This window comes from Lineus longissimus, chromosome 12, assembly GCF_910592395.1.
Source record: "Lineus longissimus chromosome 12, tnLinLong1.2, whole genome shotgun sequence".
Lineage (NCBI taxonomy): Eukaryota > Metazoa > Nemertea > Pilidiophora > Heteronemertea > Lineidae > Lineus > Lineus longissimus.
This window is the reverse complement of record NC_088319.1, coordinates 9684160-9703979: the sequence shown is the minus strand read 5'-3', so window position 1 is coordinate 9703979 and position 19820 is coordinate 9684160. Positions and strand designations below refer to the sequence as shown.

The 19820-nt window shown below is 41.1% G+C and overlaps 1 protein-coding gene across 1 annotated transcript in view; it reads right to left on the bottom strand.

Annotated features, from left to right (window-relative positions):
- Positions 1 to 5860: 5860 nt before the first annotated feature.
- LOC135497369 (6-phosphogluconate dehydrogenase, decarboxylating-like) overlaps positions 5861 to 19820 on the bottom strand; it is a 65991-nt gene continuing 52031 nt past the window's right edge. The window contains exons 11-13 of the mRNA XM_064787213.1: positions 7982 to 8081; positions 6534 to 6656; positions 5861 to 6313 (exon numbers count right to left, since the gene is read on the bottom strand). Coding sequence (XP_064643283.1) covers positions 6194 to 6313; positions 6534 to 6656; positions 7982 to 8081 — 343 coding nt within the window. The 3' untranslated portion in view covers positions 5861 to 6193. The remainder of the gene's footprint in view (positions 6314 to 6533; positions 6657 to 7981; positions 8082 to 19820) is intronic.

The window sequence follows — 19820 nt, the reverse complement described above, 5'->3', positions numbered from 1 at the left end:
TGAAGTTCTATGCTTGTTGATTCAGATACAATACTAATAATATTCGGCTGCCTCAGTGTATTCAATCTTGTAGGTAAAGCAACAGCTGAGTGAGTATACTTCAATAGTTACACTTACATGTACACTATGCAGATTAATGTACAATACACATAATTCATGTTGAATGTACCTGCCTGTGAATAGAAATTGCGCCTGGTATTTATGCAGTCAACTCCAGATGAATCACTCTATAGTCACTTGGGGTTACTTGTGTGCCTGTTAGTGTTGACGATAAGACATCTCGTGTATGTAGGATGCACCTGAGGAGTTGGATGTCAAATTTGTTGACAATTCCTGACTTAGGTATATGCCTGTCGGGTTTGATACACCTGGTTTATGTATGAAGTACGATGCACTGTTAATGCGCCTCTGATGTATACTTTGCAGTCTTTTTGGTATCAGTATGCTTGTCATGGTTGATACCCCTGGACTTCGTAGTACAGTCAATTGTTTACGCCTGTTAACTATATGATACGCCTTGATCAGGTGACATGCATTCTGTTTAGAATATTTCACTTGGAATCTATTGACATGCCAATAACAGCTAGTTTTGGTGGGTGATGCTTGATAGAAGAACTTGTAACATAAGACAAGAGGTACGGTTCACTTGTAAATGAAAATGGTACCTTAACTTAAGGTTTACTTCTCAGCAGCTTTCTAATGTACCTACATGTAGGCCCTCAATGATACGATGCAACAGCTGGTATTTCACCAAGCTGAAATTTGGCTAAATGTATTGGTCCGCCAAGCTTCTTCAAGTAGCCATCATGTTTGGTCCAGAGTATTGTTGATATCGTTTTACTTACCAAAATCAATGGCACTGTCTGATAATGATGATGTATAGTATTCAACTTGTGCACAATCTCGGTCTGCAAGAAAAATTGTTGAACTGAATACATGGTTTGTAAAAACAAATATCAGCCAATTTCTTGTATTACTTTTACTCTTTAGCCCACATCTGTTCATTTCTAATACTAGAAAGTCAATCGCCAAGCCTCTGCGTGACGTCACTAATTTCGCGGCCGCTGATTGGTCGTCTTCCAAATATGAAACGGCAAATGGCTGGTTCATTGTATTGCGCTTGTCCAGGGACTACCCCTTTGTACCCATATTTAACACTAATGACAGCAAAATGCTACACGCCGATTGGCTAAATGGCTTGGGGATTCCCTTTCTAAGGGCAGTGCAGCGCGGTATTTGATGGAAGATTTCTCACATCGCTTCAGCACAGGATTTTCAAGCGAAATCCACCCGTCGGACACTTTTCCATCATTTTGAACTCGAATCATGTCATCAAGAGGTAAGTGTGAATAAACGAAACATCGCCTTTATTGATGTGAAGTATTGATCAGAGAACATGTTAGTATATGCTATAGCGCACAATTATTGGTAATGGAAGCAAGATTGAGGTGACAAACGACGCACCAACCCGACTAGCCACTACACGTGATCGCGTCGTGACGCTCTGTGCACGCTTTTATTACCTCCACCAGCTTGGTAGTATAGGAGAGTGTAAATAACGATCTAGGGCTACGTGACGTGACGTGCGCAGGCAACTTCTTTGTTTACTAATACTAGGCCTATGCATGGCATAAAAATAACACCAGACAAACTTTTTGAAAGCATCATTCATGTCTGCCAATGTACTTGGGAACACAAACGTATACTTCATGACACTATTTTAAGGTTAGTTCTCCGGCAAACCACGTAGTTTTGTTCAAAATATAAGTTGTAAACAAAACCACATGATCAGCGACGAGTAAACAGTAACACGTGCTTGGAAAAATTATTTTCCGGAAATTGCCGAATGGGCGCCCGACATGCCCGATCGCTCAAAAGCTTGAAACACGGGGCCAAACACAACATAACTTTCCCAGATCGACATATGAAATGGATAAACTATGATACGGCCAGCCTGAGATTCGTTGAGTTGCTTTGACACAACTGCGATTTGCACTGACGAATATTCCAAGTAGAGAAATCACAACATTCAAAGCAGAAACGTGGGACACCAACAACGAAAAGTTTGCTTCCAAAATACAACATCTGCTAATAATCACGGAAAATAATAGCACACACACATTCTAAAGACCGTATTCTTGCCCTACGACTAGTTAATTTTCTCCGATGTATCGATTAAGCGCGACTTTCAAGGCGATTAAGATAGCGAACATTTTTACACTCACCTTCGTAAAGATTGCAAATGGCGTAGCTGGTTTCGCTGTCCTTCTTCTCCGTCACTTCGAAAGATATTACGCATCAACATTACACATCATATCTCACTTTATTACGCTGATATACAACTTACAGTCAGTATTATAGATCAAAAACACTGCAAGTATTTATTACAATCGTAATATTACATCGAATACTCTAAATATTCCTGAATTGACTGCGCACGAATTCGCGCGCTGATGACGACATTGACTGATTGGAAGTTCTATGGCTGGGCGGACTGAAGACACCACTGTGCATGCGCACTTTAAATTAATGCGCTGCACAACTCGCTTCCACATTGCGATTTATTTTTTCACACCAGCCGACGCCATTTTGTTTCCCATATTTGGCACACGCGTCATAATTTATTCATATGAATGAGGTTATGGGAATCCCCATTTCGTCTCGCATGTCTCAGTGAGTGCAGCGCTGAGAGGCAACAGGCGAACGAGGTTGACAGAGATAATCAACACTAGGTACCTTGTCTCCAGGTACTTTAGCCAGAATTCACACTGGATGACCTACCTGGAGCTGTTCTTTTGTTCTAGGGCGCGATTTTCACTTGATTCGGCAGTTTTGTCAGTTTCCTGTTTTTAGCCACTGGAAGGCATCGCTTGCTAATTTTTGCACACGCACGCACACTCCATACAATTACCATTACCATGGTTAACGACCTATAGTGATAACTATTTTCGTAAGATGCAGAGTAAATCAAATGGATTTTGCAATCGGAGACCCGCTCGCGAAAGTTCATTGGACGAGGTGCAAAAGCCCCGTAAAATACCTGGGAACAAGGTGCTTAATGAAGATAAGGAAAGTAACCTCGTCCACCCGCTGCATCAAGCACAGGTATGTCGATCTTCGTAAAATCCTACATGCAATGACGCTGCGGCATAAATTATGCCAAATATGGGAAACACAATGGCGTCACCTGGTGTGAAAAAATAAATCGCTTCCACATGATCGTCCGAAGTAGTCCGGCACTAATGGCTTTAACAAAAGAATCCACCGCAAAGAGATAAGCTACGCTGGCAATTAAAAATTGCAAGCGAAGCTAAAAAGTGTCTCTGAATAATTTATTGTCAATAACGATATCATACACAGTCAGCATTCTTTACACTATACTAATCACCTGAACCAAGTTTCAAATATCAATGCACTATAAGTGTGAAAATTCGTCCGCCTGCAGCAAGTTTGATCCCAACTATTTTTGTGGATATGTCCGATTTGTTTCCTTCTCATTGCCAAAACTCTTACATAACATGTTGCATAATCAAAACCTATTAATGCCGTGATACCAAAGACACACCTTCTTCATATTCATGCTTGGGTTGGCTGAATAATTCCATGGTTACCGGAATATGAATCAAAAACATTAAACCGCGGCTACAAATACCACATTTTACCTTATAAAAACCAAGTCTTCGAAATAGATTGTGCTGTCAAATGGTTTCACAGTTGAAAACATTGTGAATATGCACTGACCGGAATATGCACTGCAGAAAAGGCTACGCTGTCTTTATCTTGCTCAAACGCATGGTCATCAGTGGCGGATCTAGGCACTGTTTTGGTCCTATAAAGGAACCTATCCTAAACCAGTAATCTGTTAATACAATGTACATGCAGCAACCCACCCTTTTCGGCAGTCATGCCCATTTTTTGCCTTGCAAAAGAGAAAATATTCCATCAAACATGGAGGTAGAAAAGATCTCAAAATACAAGGAACGCATTTCAGAGCTTCTGGTTGTCAAATTTTCCTGGTGGGGGCCCCTTGAATGTTCACGCACCGCGCCGTACCCCGTTCGCGGATCGCGCCGTACCCCGTTCGCGCCTACAATGTTAAGGCTTAGCCTTCACTTGCGTCCCTCCTTTCTAAAAAGTCTGGATCCGCCCTTGGCATGCTTGGTCATAGACTTTTACAAATCTAAGCAAGTTTCTTCTTTTAATGTACAGAACACATGCACTTGGACAAGCTTTTGTCGCTGTGCTCTGTGTCGACCAAGGTAACTTAATTGTGCCTTATTAATGCATATTGTTGTCTTTTAAAGGACGGCTAATTAAGTGCTTTAGCCTATTTGATGTCCCTATTGTAGCACGTTTGTATTTGTCAATATATGTTTTACTTGAATGTAGGTAATAAAGGCACTGCAAAAAAGGCACTGGAAAAAAGGTACGGAAAAAAGGCACTAGGTAAAAAAGGCACTGAAAAAAAAGGCACTAGGTAAAAAAGGCACTAGGAAAAAAAGGCACTAGGAAAAAAGGCACTAGGTAAAAAGGCACTGGAAAAAAGGCACCAGGAAAAAAAGGCACTGGGTAAAAAAGGCAATGGAGAAAAGGCAATGGAAAAATGGCACCAGAAAAAATGTATGGGAAATCTCTGAGAAATCTCTACTACATAGATAAAAAATAAAAATAAAAATTTCTATGTGCATTTCTATGTGTAGTTTTTTTCTGCATCAACAGAATACTGGGTGGTCCAAAAAAAACGGAACAGCCTATTTTCAGTACCCTCCGACCAGAAAAACTAGCTTGAATAGGCAGGGAATCCTTATAAAAAATGATACAAAGATCATCCGATTTGGTCCAGTAGTTTAATCGAATTAGATTCAGGGTTCCCTCACCAATAACCTATTTCTACAAGATACAATAGTTTATCACAAGAGTGGCTATTGACATCTAGCAAAACATTCTTGATGAGTCTCATTGCAGTTTTATTGGTGAGAAAGACTTGGAAGCACATTAGACATTTTGGACCCACATGACCAACAGGCCACAAGAAATATCGAGATGGTACAGCGCCGTGCGGCAAGATATGTTACAGGCCGCTTTGAAAGAAGAGCGAGCGTGAGCGCAATACTCCAGGAACTCAACTGGACCACCTTAAAACAGAGACGCTCGGATCAGAAGCTAGCTATGATCTACAAAATCAGGAATGGTCTTGTAGCTATGAACGAAAGAGACCACGGCCTAATACCACTCACAAGCAAAGGGCGGCATAACAATTCATGCAGCTACCATATACCAAGGGCAAACAAAGACATCTATAAGAACTCGTTCTTCCCCTCATCTATAAGGTTGTGGAACAGTTTGCCCGAGGTGGTCGTGACCAGCTCCAGTCTTGAGCAATTCAAGACTGGACTGAAAATCCATCATTAAACAATAACTGACCCAGAGCTCTGTAACATCTTGAGCTCTGGGCTCATAAGTGGCCACCAACATCTGGACCATTTACCCGCTGCGCACACACATTACCAGTTACATTAATCTTCAATAAGATGAAGGAAGTTAACTTAACGGAAGAAGAAGAAGAGAAGACATAGCACATTACACATATAGAAATGCACGGGGGGGGGGCACCCCAAATGAATTTTTAACCTAGAGATTTCCTGATGCCTTTTTTTCCAGTGCCTTTTTTACCTAGTATAGCAATTTCCTGGTGCCTTTTTTTCCAGTGCCTTTTCTACCTAGTGCCTCTTTTACCCAGTGCCTTTTTTCCTAGTGCCTTTTTTACCTATTGCCTTCTTTCCAGTGCCTTTTTTACCTAGTGCCTTTTTTTCCGTACCTTTTTTTCCAGTGCCTTTTTTCCAGTGCCTTTTTTCCAGTGCCTTTATTACCGTCTACCGTTTTACTTTTATGTTTTACTTTTATGTATGGCACAGTGAATTTGAATAAATGAATAAATAAATAAGTAAATAAATAAATAGATACATTTAAATAAATGAATAACCGGAGAAATTTAAATTTGCCAACTTTGTCATTACATGGCTTGTATTTTACAATACATGAATATCCTTAGTTAGTTACATAAAAGCATGTTACTACTAAACGCATTTGCTACTTCACACCATTTCGTAATTAGTACACAAGGGAACAAACAACTAAATAAACAACAACTCCGACTTCAACTGATTTCCTCAGGATGGGATTTCCTGAGTTGCTATGCATCATACGTTGTTGATGACACGCTGCCTCCGTGTCCAGTCCAGTCGGTGTGAATGAATTTCCCAGGTTTTGAGAGAAGTTCGTACTTGTGAGCGCCGAAGAAATCACGCTGGGCCTGAAAAGACAATATCAAGAAACGCTTTTATCCATTTTCTGGAAAGCATACTTTTAAGAAAAAATAGAGTCGCACAAATTCTCCACGGTTTGTCAACTGACTGATTAATTTTGTTATATTCACACAGTCTGCTATTGCATGGCGCAATGTAAGTCTGAATTGGCAGGCTGAAAGGAAATTGTTCTAGCTGTCGTGGAGAACGTTTTCAGTTTCTACCCACCTGGATGAGATTGGCTGGCAGCCTTTCAGTTCTGTACCCATCATAGAAAGCCAGCGCGGATGCAAGAGCTGGAGTTGGCACCCCGAGTTGGACGGCCGTGGCAACAACATCACGCCATGCTTTCTGTAAGAAAACACAACAAATTTATAGTTAAAATTTGCATTTATTGCAGAACTTCTCGAACTAATCCTAATCAAAGTGATTCAGCATCGCAGAATAATAAATTCAAAATCTAACATACATTATAAAGAACTAACGGCTCAGAACAGACTTAAACTTGCAAAATCCACCGACAGAAGTCCAGCACTTACCGTCATGGCCTTCATAGAGGTTGAGCTCAGGCACTTATCACAGATCCTTATACGAATACGGCTGGAAATGTGCACAGAATTCGTCCTCTTTCTACAGAGTTTTATCCGTTTATGTGTAAGGCGCCTTGATAAGTCGCTGTTCTTAACCTCCCTAATAAACAGATGCCGCCCTCAACTGATAGGATGTCTTGAACCCGAGGCTAATTCACCACATGATTACAACTAGCAAATTACCCATCAAGCTTGCAGGTTGATGCTGGTTATACAGGGTGAGTCAATAAAAACTATACACTTTTTAAAACCCAATTGTTTTATGGTGCAGCAATATATACTGGATCCACTCACCAATAAGATCCGAAGCCCGACAATACCCAATTTGTACTACCATGGGTAGAGTCTAAACAGCCGAACACAATAGTAGGCCTTTCACAGTCGTAAAGAGATGGGATATCTATTCAAGAGTTAACAACGTAATCGTCATGACTAGTCATGACTCTACAGCGGAATTTTTCATATTACAATTAAAGACTAATTGGAAGAAACGAAGACAAGATATCCCACCCCTTTTATGGCTGCGAAAGGCCTACTATTATGCCCGGTTGTGTAGGCTCTACCCATTGAGGTGGTTGTAAAAATCGGGTATTGTCGTGCTTGGGATCTTATTGGTGAGTGGATCCAGTATACAATATTTGTTCACACAGGTACTTTGGCAGCATCTCTTCCTTCTTTGCACTTCTTTTGGTTTATGGATGTCTGCACAAGTGACAGTTAAAGGGCTCAGGTGATATCTGACTTGCGCCAACTGATCAGGGCTGGAGATAAAACTTTAAAACATTTATGGCAAGTTAATTTCATGTCTATGGCCTTGTGAATTGATTATGCAACCCAGGACGCGCACCCAGGACACGAATCATGGTAATTTCAATTTCATTCGTATCCATCAATGATCAGTGAGAGAAGAAGGAAGAGTTGCTGCCAAAGTACATGTGAAAAAATATTGTAAATATTGCTGCACCATAAAACAATGTCAATGGGGCTTTAAAAAGTGTATAGTTTTGATTGACTAACTCTGTACATAGACTTGTATCAGCTACTGCGTGAAGACCGAAAACATAGCCTAGTTGACTGCAAACCTACCTGACAATTATGAATAGCATCCACGAAGAAGTCCTCCATAAGGAGGGTAACAAGATCTGGATTCTGATCAAAGGCTTCCTTAATATTTCGCAGAATACGACTGCAATGGAAGATTTAAAGAGATGTGAGTGGCATCATTTACAGATGGAGGGAAGCATATACAACCTGGTGTTATTCATTGCATAATCAGGCGGTAATAAATTAGGAGAGAGGCTCTTTTCTTATAATCAGTTATTCTGAACTTGCCTTGACTGGGATCAGAATTACTGATTTTTGGATTGCTAGCCTAATACCATAAGGGTGGCGCTGATTGGCAACTGCCTGGGGCCTAATTCTAAACAATTTCATATTTGATATCCACGACAGGATTCTGTCATGGCACGATCAGAATAAATACACAAAACTACTCTTTATAGTTGGATTTCGAGGTATCAGACTACCCCCGATCGTGATCAAGGAGGATACCGCGGTGACGTCACGGCTTTTCCAAGATGGCGCTGCATATTGTAAACAAACTCGATCCATGGCCAAGGGAAAATCAAGTCATCAAAAAAGTTAGATTTTTCGCATCAAGTCAGAGTTATTAGTACTTTTCTGCTATGAAATAAGTCTTCAGACAATAAGCTATCATTTGAATAATGAAAAGTGCTGTTTTGATGGGGAAAAATAGGGTTTTTTAAACCAAATAGCCGGCACCGATCTTCCAAAATTAGCGATGGTTTCAAAACAGTCTCCCAGATATGGGGCAATCTCTTCATTATCATAATGGGATTTGGAGGCATGTTTACAGATTTTACAAGTTCGAGACCTGTAATACCTAAAACTCGCATAGATCCCCATAGATCCCCTCTATTTGTCGAGTTAGCGCCCCTGTAAGATCATGCATTTTCGGACACTAGAACGAAATCTTCCTGCGGATATCGCGGTTTCGGTGATGATTTAAGGAGAAATTGACTGTTCTTAGAGTTGTATGGGACAGAAATGAGTTCATACTTCATGAATACATGAATATATTATGATATGGGCGGGCTTCTAAGTCAAAACAATAACAAACTCAACTGCATCTCTACTGTATATTGCGTAGTGTATTGCCTAGTGTATTTCGTAGTGTATTTTAGCGGAGACATTATTTCCGCACTTTGGCCACGCCAAACGTCTTTTTTATTCGTGGAAGTTAATCTGCTCTGTAAATTTTATTTTACACAGGAAGAATCCATACTAGGTATTGCAATATTTCATGTCTATTGGTGTTTTGTGTACAGGAGCGCACCAGACAGTGAGACGTGGAGAAGTGTTCAGTGCTGGTGCTGTCAGTAGACTGAATCTGATTGGCCATAGTGATCACTAATATGGGTCGGGATCACGTGATGTGACGTCACCGCGGTATCCTCCTTGGATCGTGATGGTCTTTGGCAAGGAAATCCCCGAGACCGCACCTCAGAAATCACACGAGTGTGGTTTTGTATTTATCCTATGCCGCAATATGCGATTTAAACGAAGATATTTCCCCTATTCAACATCATCGCCACCATTTGGATGTATCCTCAAAGCGGTCCACAACAGAGCAAGGACGGAGCGAACTCGATTGCATCGCTTTGGAAAGGCACACCGTTTGCTTCAAAAATTCAACAAAAAAAAAATATAATCGAAAAGAAAAGAAAAAAAACACACCATATCTTGAAATCAATGACTTAAATTTACAAATATTACTTAGTTTTAAGAAATATTATCAGTCCAAACAAAATTATAAAGCGAGTGAAAATATGTCATCGAACAAAAAATGTAATCAAACATTTGAAAAATGTCGTCCAACAAAAAAAGACATCGAACCAAAAAATTAATCGGAATATTTAAAAGATATAATCGAGAAAAAAAAATTGATCCAAAAAAGTAATTAAACATTTTCAAAAATCTCATTGAATAAAAAAGTCATTGAACATGAAGAAAAGAAATCGAACATTTTGACGTCCTCATTTCTTGCGTACAATCCCTGACCTTGGCCTCGGGCTCCGGAGTTTGCCGAACACTTACGAAATTCGACGCACGTGTACTTGTTTACTGTTCCAATTTTGATTCCCCTGCATCCTCATTAGGTCCTCCAATAGTCGTGTATCCCCGACGACATCAACAACAACGAGATCGTCTGGGTAAAACTCGGAAAAATTTCGGAAGGGTCGTAAAGGAAAAGGATGAGTAAACAGATCAAGAATTTTCAATATTTTGAATGATTTGCACTTATCATGCCATGATAAAACATTTTTATCCCAATAATATTTTCAGTAAATAATCAGTAGGTACCGACACAACACTGTCGGACTTGGCCAGAATACCCAAAGTTCAAGCAAGTAAATAAGTACACGTGAGTCGAATTTCGTAAGTGTTCGGCAAACTCCGGAGCCCGAGGCCAAGATCAGGGATTGAACGTAAGAAATGATGACGTCAAAATGTTCGATTTCTTTTCTTCATGTTCGATGATTTTTTTCATTCGATGATATTTTTTTAAATGTTCAATTACTTTTTTGGATCAATTTTTATTTCTCGATGATATTTTTTAAATGTTCCGATTAATTTACTTTTCTAGTTAATCATGTTATTTGTAACATGCCACTTTTAAGAACAAACAAGTCATTTTCAAAGGGTGGGCTACACAATGATTCAGGATTTCACTTTTCACACTCGAGTCATTTGCGTCTTTATTCCAAGCCAAAGTCTTCAGTCAACTAAAGAACATACTTGTGAGAAGATAGTGCACATGTGACACGTGACATGTGGCAACGTAAAGGATATGTAAACCTGGCCTAAAAGGTAAATTTGCCATATCTCCACAGTCTGCGTTATATAACATATTCAACTATAAAAAAACTAGGTGCTGGGGTGGTGTACTGGTCAATTAGCACACGTTTTCTTGGTCTTTATTGAGACTTCGGAGGGCAGTATCTAAAACCACATACCACATGCCACATATCAACATACCCACATGCCAATTTTTTCCAGGTGGGGCAATCCAATGACGGTTGAAGCTTTTTCTTCACAAATTGTTGTGTATTTGGTTGAGACGGTTGTATGTGTAACGACGACAACAACGAGTAATGGCGAGGAGTTAAGATATGAGAGCACGTGCGATGAACATTTGTAAAGTTTGATTGATTTTGTAGCAAGCAAGGAGAAATAAACGTTGTTTTGTTTAAGAGGTTGAGGAGTTATATCAATATACAGTCCCTACAGAACATTATGGTCTCTCTGACCGGATCAGGACAGTCGTCAATCGATCCGATGTGCCGGCGCGGCAGTGGCAGTGGATCGCAGTGATGCACTATTGATGCACTGACTAAGCATATACAGGCATCCAATGCACGAGTAAAGCAATGCACGTGGTTGCAAAATGTTGTCTTTCATGCACTCCGGAGTTGTGCGGTGTGCAGTCGAGTAGTACGGTGGAGCTGAGGTGGGACACTGTGATCAACAGTACTCAATACAAATGAGTAATTTGACATTGTGAGTTGTGCATCCGAAAAAACGAATTTTGAGTTGAGCCTTGACAGAGGTGCAGGGTGTGACTTTCTCTTCTGTCTTTCGATGCATGAGGACCAGGAATCTTGACGACTACATGAGTGAGAATCGTCGCTGTTCCAGACATCGCCGAGTTATGTAGATACGTCTTGTCGCTGAGTTAAGACTGAGTTGTGGAGGACATCTGCGTGTACTTTGACTAAATTCGTATCTGAGTGTTTTCTAGCTTTCCCCTAGAATTATGAGTTTATGCTTTGACTAAAAGATGTCAAACTTACTGCAGTGTGTATGAGTTCAACCACGTATGAATCCAAAAAGGTGATTCTTTCTTACCCTGAGTTTTAAGTCTTTGACTTCTTGTTTCACTTTCAGTATAAGTGTCCTGTCTTACCATGTGTTAAATTTATGCCAAATACTGAGTTTGCGTTTTACAGAGGTATTACTGTTAATGTATGTTTGGTAATCTTTAACAGGTAACGGTTTGATAAATCTAAAAGTAAGGATTTAGTCAACCTAATCTGAGTTGAGTGTGAGCCATCAGAGTTTCTTTCAGTGAGTGTCAAGAGTATAAGTGCCACGTTGTGTTTATTGGTATTTACTGAATCTGGCATCTGCCATGTTGAGGCATACATGATACAGGTATTCAATTTTAATATGGATTACATGTACATGTAGATTAGAGTTGCATTTTATTTAAAACGGTTACCGGTAGTGATTCTCAAGAGTGTTTGAGTTACAGTTTGGTCTTACTACATTTGTATTTCATAGAATAATCATAGTAAATACTGTGACTAATTATTGACCTTAAGATAAAGTGACGCTGTCACAATACTTAAGAGGTGACCATGTTTGTATAGTGTTGAGTTATCGTGTGTTTATACATTGTACTTTTACAGTCAAAGTGTTTATATGAGTCTTGAAATTGCCATTCAGTTCAAATCTCAGTGGTTTTCATGAGTAGATAGAGTTTTTGGTGCAATAAGCAATGGTCTTTTTATGGTAATTACTACAAGGTTTATCATTCCTCGGTATACCAATTTATTATAAGTCTCAAAGTTTTACCAGGTCACAAATAGTGAGGGTTAAGTTCTCAAGTGGGTAACGCTAACGTAATAATTGTTTTAAAAATTATCAATACTGCTTCATCTGTCCTAAAATCACTGACATACATGTAATGGCGACTACTAAGGGTAATAGTGTGGCTGCTGAGCCAGCAACGCTTGAATTCCTATTGGAAAGGAGGCGCATCAATCGGCAGAGATACACCAAGTTGGAGAAATCCTTGTTCCGATATTATGATGATGTTCTTCCAGCATTAGACGATGATGACCGTTAACCCGAGAATGAGATTAAAGTGAGGGCAGCCATGTCTGCCAGAGAACAGTTGAAGTCAGCCTACATGGACTTGCAAGATACTCAAGACCAAGTGGATTATCACAGAGATAACGAGGAGAGGCTGAACGCTATGTCTGACGACCAGAGGAGAAGAGAAGATAAAGATAAGCAAGACTATAGAGAGAGGTACTTCAACTGTGATGCCAAGATCCAGAGGTTGGAGAAAGACTGGTTCAGGCCGACAAAGGAGAGGAGTGAGAGTGAGGGCAAAGGATCCCATCATAGTAGCCAGAGCAACATTGAAGTGTTAACAAAGGGTTTAGCAGAGGCTTTTAAATCCATGAACAATGGAATATCAGGAGAGCAGCTCACAACCATCTTGTCAACTTTGACCAAGAAGAAGAGAGAGCTACCCATACCAAAATTTAGCGGCGACCCGCATTTCTTTGATCAATGGCGAGAGCTGTTAGAAGCGGAGTTGGCGAAGCCAGGTTATTCGGAGGTGGAAAAGACGCACTTTACCATTACATTACTAGAGGGCGAGTGTAGAAAGTTAGTAGCGGGTATGAAAGATCCTGATTACCAAGACATCCTCCAAGTTTTAGAAAGCAAGTATGGTGACGTGGAGAGTTGTGTGCAGAAGGCTGTAATCGAGATAGCCAACATGGAGGCACCGAGCTCCCTTGCACTAAAAGACATGGAGCCATTCTGCCATAAGCTTGTGTCAGCATGGAATTATATTTTAAAGAAAACGGAGGCTCTATGTGAACTAGACCAAACAAGCTGGATTTTTACGGCGTTGGTCAGGCCCAAAATTCCCAAAACACTGTTGCGAAAGTGGGATGGCGAAAAGCTGAAGGCAAAAACAAAGTCGACTTTGCCTCTGAAATTTCCCGACTTACTGAAAAGGCTACTCGACGCCCTGCAAGTTACCCGAAGGACGGAAATGGAGGGGGGAAAGCGACCAACCACAAGTAGTAGTACTTCACACTCACAGAAACCAGAGAAAAAACATACTAGTACTAGTTATGGCAAGCCAAGTGCATATGCATTGAATGTCAATGCTACAAGTAACCCTAAAGCTGGACAATCAAAACAGAAGACGCAGAGTCGAACTCCCAAGTGCCCTGTATGCCAAGAAGCACATCTACTTTATCAGTGCCAGACCTTCAAAGCCATGAGTGTCAGTGATCGCATAGACAAGGTCAAGAGTTTAAAACTTTGTTTTAACTGCTTTGCTTCGCATTATGTCAAAGACTGTAATTCAAGACACTGTCAGAGATGTGGGAAGAAACATCATACCTTGATCCATTATGATCGTGAGCCAGAGCTACCGGAAGAAGAGCAAGTACAAGGTCTACGTCAAAAAACGGAAGTTCCCAAGAGTGTAGGACTTGTCAAGGCCATTACAGGTCCAAAGGAGATATTGATGCAATCCACTCTAGCAAGAATCGAATCACGAGGAGCAATTTCAGTGGCGAGAATCTTATTTGATACAGGCAGCGGTGTATCATTCATAAGTAACAAGATGGCAAGAAAACTGGACTTGCGAGACCCAAGGTTGAGGCAGAATTTTCACTAGCCGGTGGTAACCAGATGAGATTGAAAACAGAGAGAGTTAAGTTTCATCTATCAAGCGCTATTCCTAATTGGAAAGGTGAGGAATTTGAGATAGAGGCCTACACAGTTGATCAGCCTAGCATGGACCTCAACTGCGTGAGAGTAGATTTGTCAAAGCTGCAACACTTACAGGGATTGCAGATAGCAGACACATACCCCCGTGAATCGGCTGAAATTGATGTTATGTTGGGGCTAGAGGATACCACAAACATCTTACTGCCTGTGAGAAAAATTGGACCACCAGGAATGCCAACTGCCACAAAGAGTCATTTTGGATGGGTACTTTCAGGTATCTGTCCAGTAGAGGAGCCAAACCAACGACATGGAAAGATTGGTATGGTAAACACGTGTCATAGAGTTTCCTTGGAGAATGAAACTGACTTTGCAGCCAGACATTGGGACCTAGAACACTTGGGAATATTACCTAATGAGGTCAAGCACCAAGCCACAGAATTGGAGACTGATGCATTGCAGCAGCATCTTGATAATACCAAACTCGTAGATGGTCATTACGTCACAGGTTTGATTCGCCATCCGGACTGGAAGGACAAGTCTTTAGAATCAAATCGAACCTTAGCAGAGAAACGTCTCGAGGGGTTGGAAAGAAGATTACAGAGGGACCCAGACTTGGGAAAGGCCTACCAAGAACAGATCCAAGAGTTAGTTGATAAAGGGCGTGCCGAGAAAGTTGAGGAATTGGAGAAACAAGCGCAAGCAATATGGTACTTGCCTCATCACCCTGTTGTTAGAATGGATAAATCAACCACAAAGGTGCGTGTTGTGTTTGACGGCTCCGCCAAAGGACCAGAGGGGGTGTCACTAAATGACACATTGTTGAGTGGACCAGCACTGCAGCCCGACCCACTTGCCATACTTTTGCGTTTCAGAAAACATAAAGTAGCGCTTGTAGCAGATATAGAGAAAATGTTTCTTCAAATCGGCATGCAAACTGGAGATCAAGATCTACAGAGATTCTTATGGCGTGACATGGACACTAGTAAAAAACCTGATGTTTACAGGCTGAAAACAGTAACATTTGGTCTGAAATCATCTCCATTTTCGAGTATCAAAACTGTAGTGGACCATGCACTCACACAGACAAAGGAATACCCAAAGGCTACTGAGGAAATAACAGAAAATATTTTCGTGGATGATGTACTATCTGGAGAAGACAATACCACAGCAGCAGCAAGCTTAGCAGTAGACATGAAAACAGTCTTGAAATCTGGAGGATTCCCACTCAGGAAATTTGTGTCCAACAAACCAGAAGCTTTGGCTGGATTAGAGGAGTCAGATCTTGCCTGTGGTATAGTAGTCGTCACTGAGGAACAATTTACTACAAAAAACGTTGGGGATCAAGTACATTCCTAAAGAGGACGTACTAATGTTTTCCTTTTGCGAGAGGATGGAAAATGTACCCTGTGAAACTCGTAGGACTGTGTTACAACAACTTCATCGAATTTACGACCCGATGGGTTTGTTAGCACCGTTCACTTTGGTAGCCAAGCGGCTATTCCAACAGTCCTGGATGGATCGTACTGACTGGGATGAGAAGTTATCTGATGAACTTCATCAGAACTGGGTACGTTGGAAGGAGCAAGTTTCTGATCTGGATCAGATAAAGGTCCAGCGATGTATAGTTCCTGAGAGCTTCACTCAACCTAGATTCACACTGCATGGTTTCGGTGATGCGTGTGTAGCAGCATATGGAGGAGTAGTTTACGTCAGGGTTGAGGACTTGCCAACAGGGAGAGTGCACACAGCTGTACTGTGCTCTAAAACTAGAGTGTCACCACTTGGAAAGAAGAGAAGCTTACCAGAGCTAGAGCTCATGGCTGCGCTAATCACAGCACGCTTGGTAAACCACGTTCAACGTGAAATCAAGTTGGAAATAGAGGATGTACACTGCTGGACTGACTTACAAGTAGTACTTGCCTGGATTAGCAAACCTGCCTACACTTGGCAGACGTTCGTTGCCAATCGCGTGAGTGAGATACAGAATCTAGTACCACCTAGGAAGTGGAGTCATTTGCCAGGGAAAATTAACCCCGCTGATCTATGCTCGAGAGGATGTTCTGCTGAAAGCTTACTTAACTCGCAACTCTGGTGGGAAGGGCCAGACTTCCTAAGAAAAGAAGAAGAAAGTTGGCCAAAACAGCGAATTGACACAGCTGAACTGGAATTGGCTGAACAGAAGAAAAAACCCAAGACTTTCTCAGCACTGCAAGTCAAAGAGAAAACAACTGACCAAACCAAAAGTGAGCAGCTGAAACTAGTGGAGAAATATGAGAGTTACCACAAGTTTCTGAGAGTGATGAATAGAGTCCGAAGCTTAAAGTACCGAGTGAGGACAGGAGATGGGCAACATGTTCGAGAAGAAAATGCAATCTTGACTCTCACTGATCAAAGAGAAGAGGAGTTGTATTGGTTACGTTGGGCTCAAGAACAAGCATTTTCAGTGGAAATTCATGCAGTACAGAATAATCTTTCGATTCCTGCAAATAGCCGCTTGAAACAGCTTGATCCGATATGGGATGAGAAACTGAAGTTACTCCGTGTTGGGGGGAGACTACACAAAGCACTACTGCCAGATGAGCTTAGAAACCCCATCATATTGCCTAATCACAATAGATTTGTGGAAATGTTGGTAATCCACTATCACATCATCTTTGGACACACAGGAGTTGTTCAAACCTTGTCTAACTTGAGAAGCAAATACTGGTTAGTATGTGGCCGGCAGGAAGTTCGCAGAGTCCTACCATGTAAGAAATGTAGAAGTGCCAGAAAATTAGAGCAGAAAATGGCGCCGTTGCCAGAGGAAAGGGTTAATGTATCGCCACCATTTACCAACATTGGAGTGGACTATGCTGGACCACTCTATGTTAGAGAAGTACATGTCAGTGGAAAACATGGAGCTGGAAGCAACAAGGCTTACATCCTCATATTCACATGTATGGCCACCAGGGCAGTGCATTTAGAGCTGACAGCAAATTTGACAACAGAGGAGTTCCTACAATCATTGAGACGCATGATGAATCGGCGTGGAAAGTGTTGTACCATCTACTCCGATAATGCAAAAACATTTTAGAGTGCAGCTTCATTGCTTTACCGTTTGTTCCACAACAATGCGAGAATCAAGGATAAACTCAGACTGGAAGGAATCGAGTGGAAGTTCATAACTCCTAGGGCTCCATGGCATGGAGGATTTTATGAACGACTTGTTGGAAGTGTAAAACGAGCTCTCTCAAAGATTCTCAGAAAGGCCAGCCTGACATTTACCGAGCTTCAGACCGTGCTCACTGATGCAGAAGCTCAAATCAATTCTCGACCCTTATCGGATATCTCGGCTGACAAGGAGGATCCTCTTCCATTAACCCCTGGTCACTTGATCATAGGAAGAAATCTGCAGTTGCTGTCATCTGTATACAAGCCAGAGTTGTCACTTGAAAGGAGATGGGCCTATCAACAGAGTATATCCAAACAGTTTTGGAAAAGGTGGACAAGGGAATACCTTGTTGAATTACAGCGCCGTTCAAAATGGACAGAGATACGAGATAATCTGCAAGAGGGAGACATCGTTCTAGTGGCGGAGGACAACATCAGAAAACTAGATTGGGCACTAGGACGTGTGATGGCCACACACCCAGGAAGAGACGGGTTGGTTAGGTCAGTCACAGTGAAAACCAAGAGAGGATTGATGAGAAGGCCTATTCAGAAGTTGCGTTTGTTGGAACCCGCAGAATAGACATTTAATCCAGAGTGACATACAAGAATTGGAGTTGAGTTTTGGTTACTCAGTCGTAGTTGTCAGATACATGCATGTCAACTGATTGCCAAATCTCTATCAAGGGGTCAAAATTCTTAACATTTTGATTACATGTATTAGTATACTATTATTACTATTACTAGGTATATCATCATCAGAGTTTCTTACCAGAAGGTTGTAATTTACATTTCCCAGGTTGGTAAATGGGGGGAATACTCTTAGCATTAGATTTGTCATTATGTGTATTTGAGTTATTTGACGGTATATTCTATAGGGTATAGAATTAGGTGTAGTTGTTTACTTATGTATGCTAGGGGTGTATTCCTGTTTCGCCTATTCCTGTTCCGCCTATTCCTGTTTCGCCTATTCCTGTTTCGCCTAATTCCTGTTTCGCCTAATTCCTGTTTCGCCTATTCATGTTTCGCCTAATTCCTGCTTCGCCTATTCCTGTTTCGCCTAATTCCTGTTTAGCCTATTCCTGTTTCGCCTATTCAAATGTATTGCTAACCTCCCCACAGACGTAGGAATATGAACCGTCCCTTACTGACCGACCAAACCCGAGGAGAGCCACATATGTACGCATTGACGAACGCATGTTACGCCTCAAAGAACAAGACGTCAATGGCGAGAGGGACATAATGAGTTACGTTGATGCCATCAGTTACATTGTCTGACATAATATCATGATATGTATTTTCCACCTTGTTTGACTTTATATACCTACATGTATATTATGACATGGGTTTTACAGCTGATTTTGATCAAATAATTATGAGAATGTACAATATTATGTATTTTTTCAAAAACTCATGAATTCAGTTTTCATAAAATAAACGACTGCTTTACTCTACTTAATCTATTAGTTTTTACTGTGTGTCAGTATGGTCCTATGGTCCTATGGTCAAATAAGTCCCGGACTATCCCCACTTTCAAGGTGACTCTTTCAAAACGGTCATGGTATGGTTTGTTAACAAAGTTGATGGCATTTGATTAGTCAAATTGTCATCACATCGTTAACATCATCCAATTGTCCCCTCACATTTTCCCCATAAAATGGACATGCATCCCTAAGGTTCCCCGTGGGAGAGTCGATTTATTGTAGGGGTACTGGAAAGTAGGCGAAACAGGAATAGACGAAACAGGAAATAGGCCAAACAGGAAATAGGCCAAACAGGAAATAGGCGAAAAAGGAATAGGCGGAACAGGAATAGGCGGAACAGGAATAGGCGAATCAGGAATAGGCGAAACAGGAATTTTGTAGGCGAAACAGGAATAGGCGAAACAGGAATAGGCGAAACAGGCATAAACCATGCTAGGTCTTGCATTTTGGAGCTATTGTGTTCAGCATACATTTCTCAGAATTAAGCCTTACGGCGGGTTAGGTTCATTGTGTTATTGAAAATCTCGCCTCCTCGATTTTCAGGGGGGAGTGTTGTGTATTTGGTTGAGACGGTTGTATGTGTAACGACGACAACAACGAGTAATGGCGAGGAGTTAAGATATGAGAGCACGTGCGATGAACATTTGTAAAGTTTGATTGATTTTGTAGCAAGCAAGGAGAAATAAACGTTGTTTTGTTTAAGAGGTTGAGGAGTTATATCAATATAC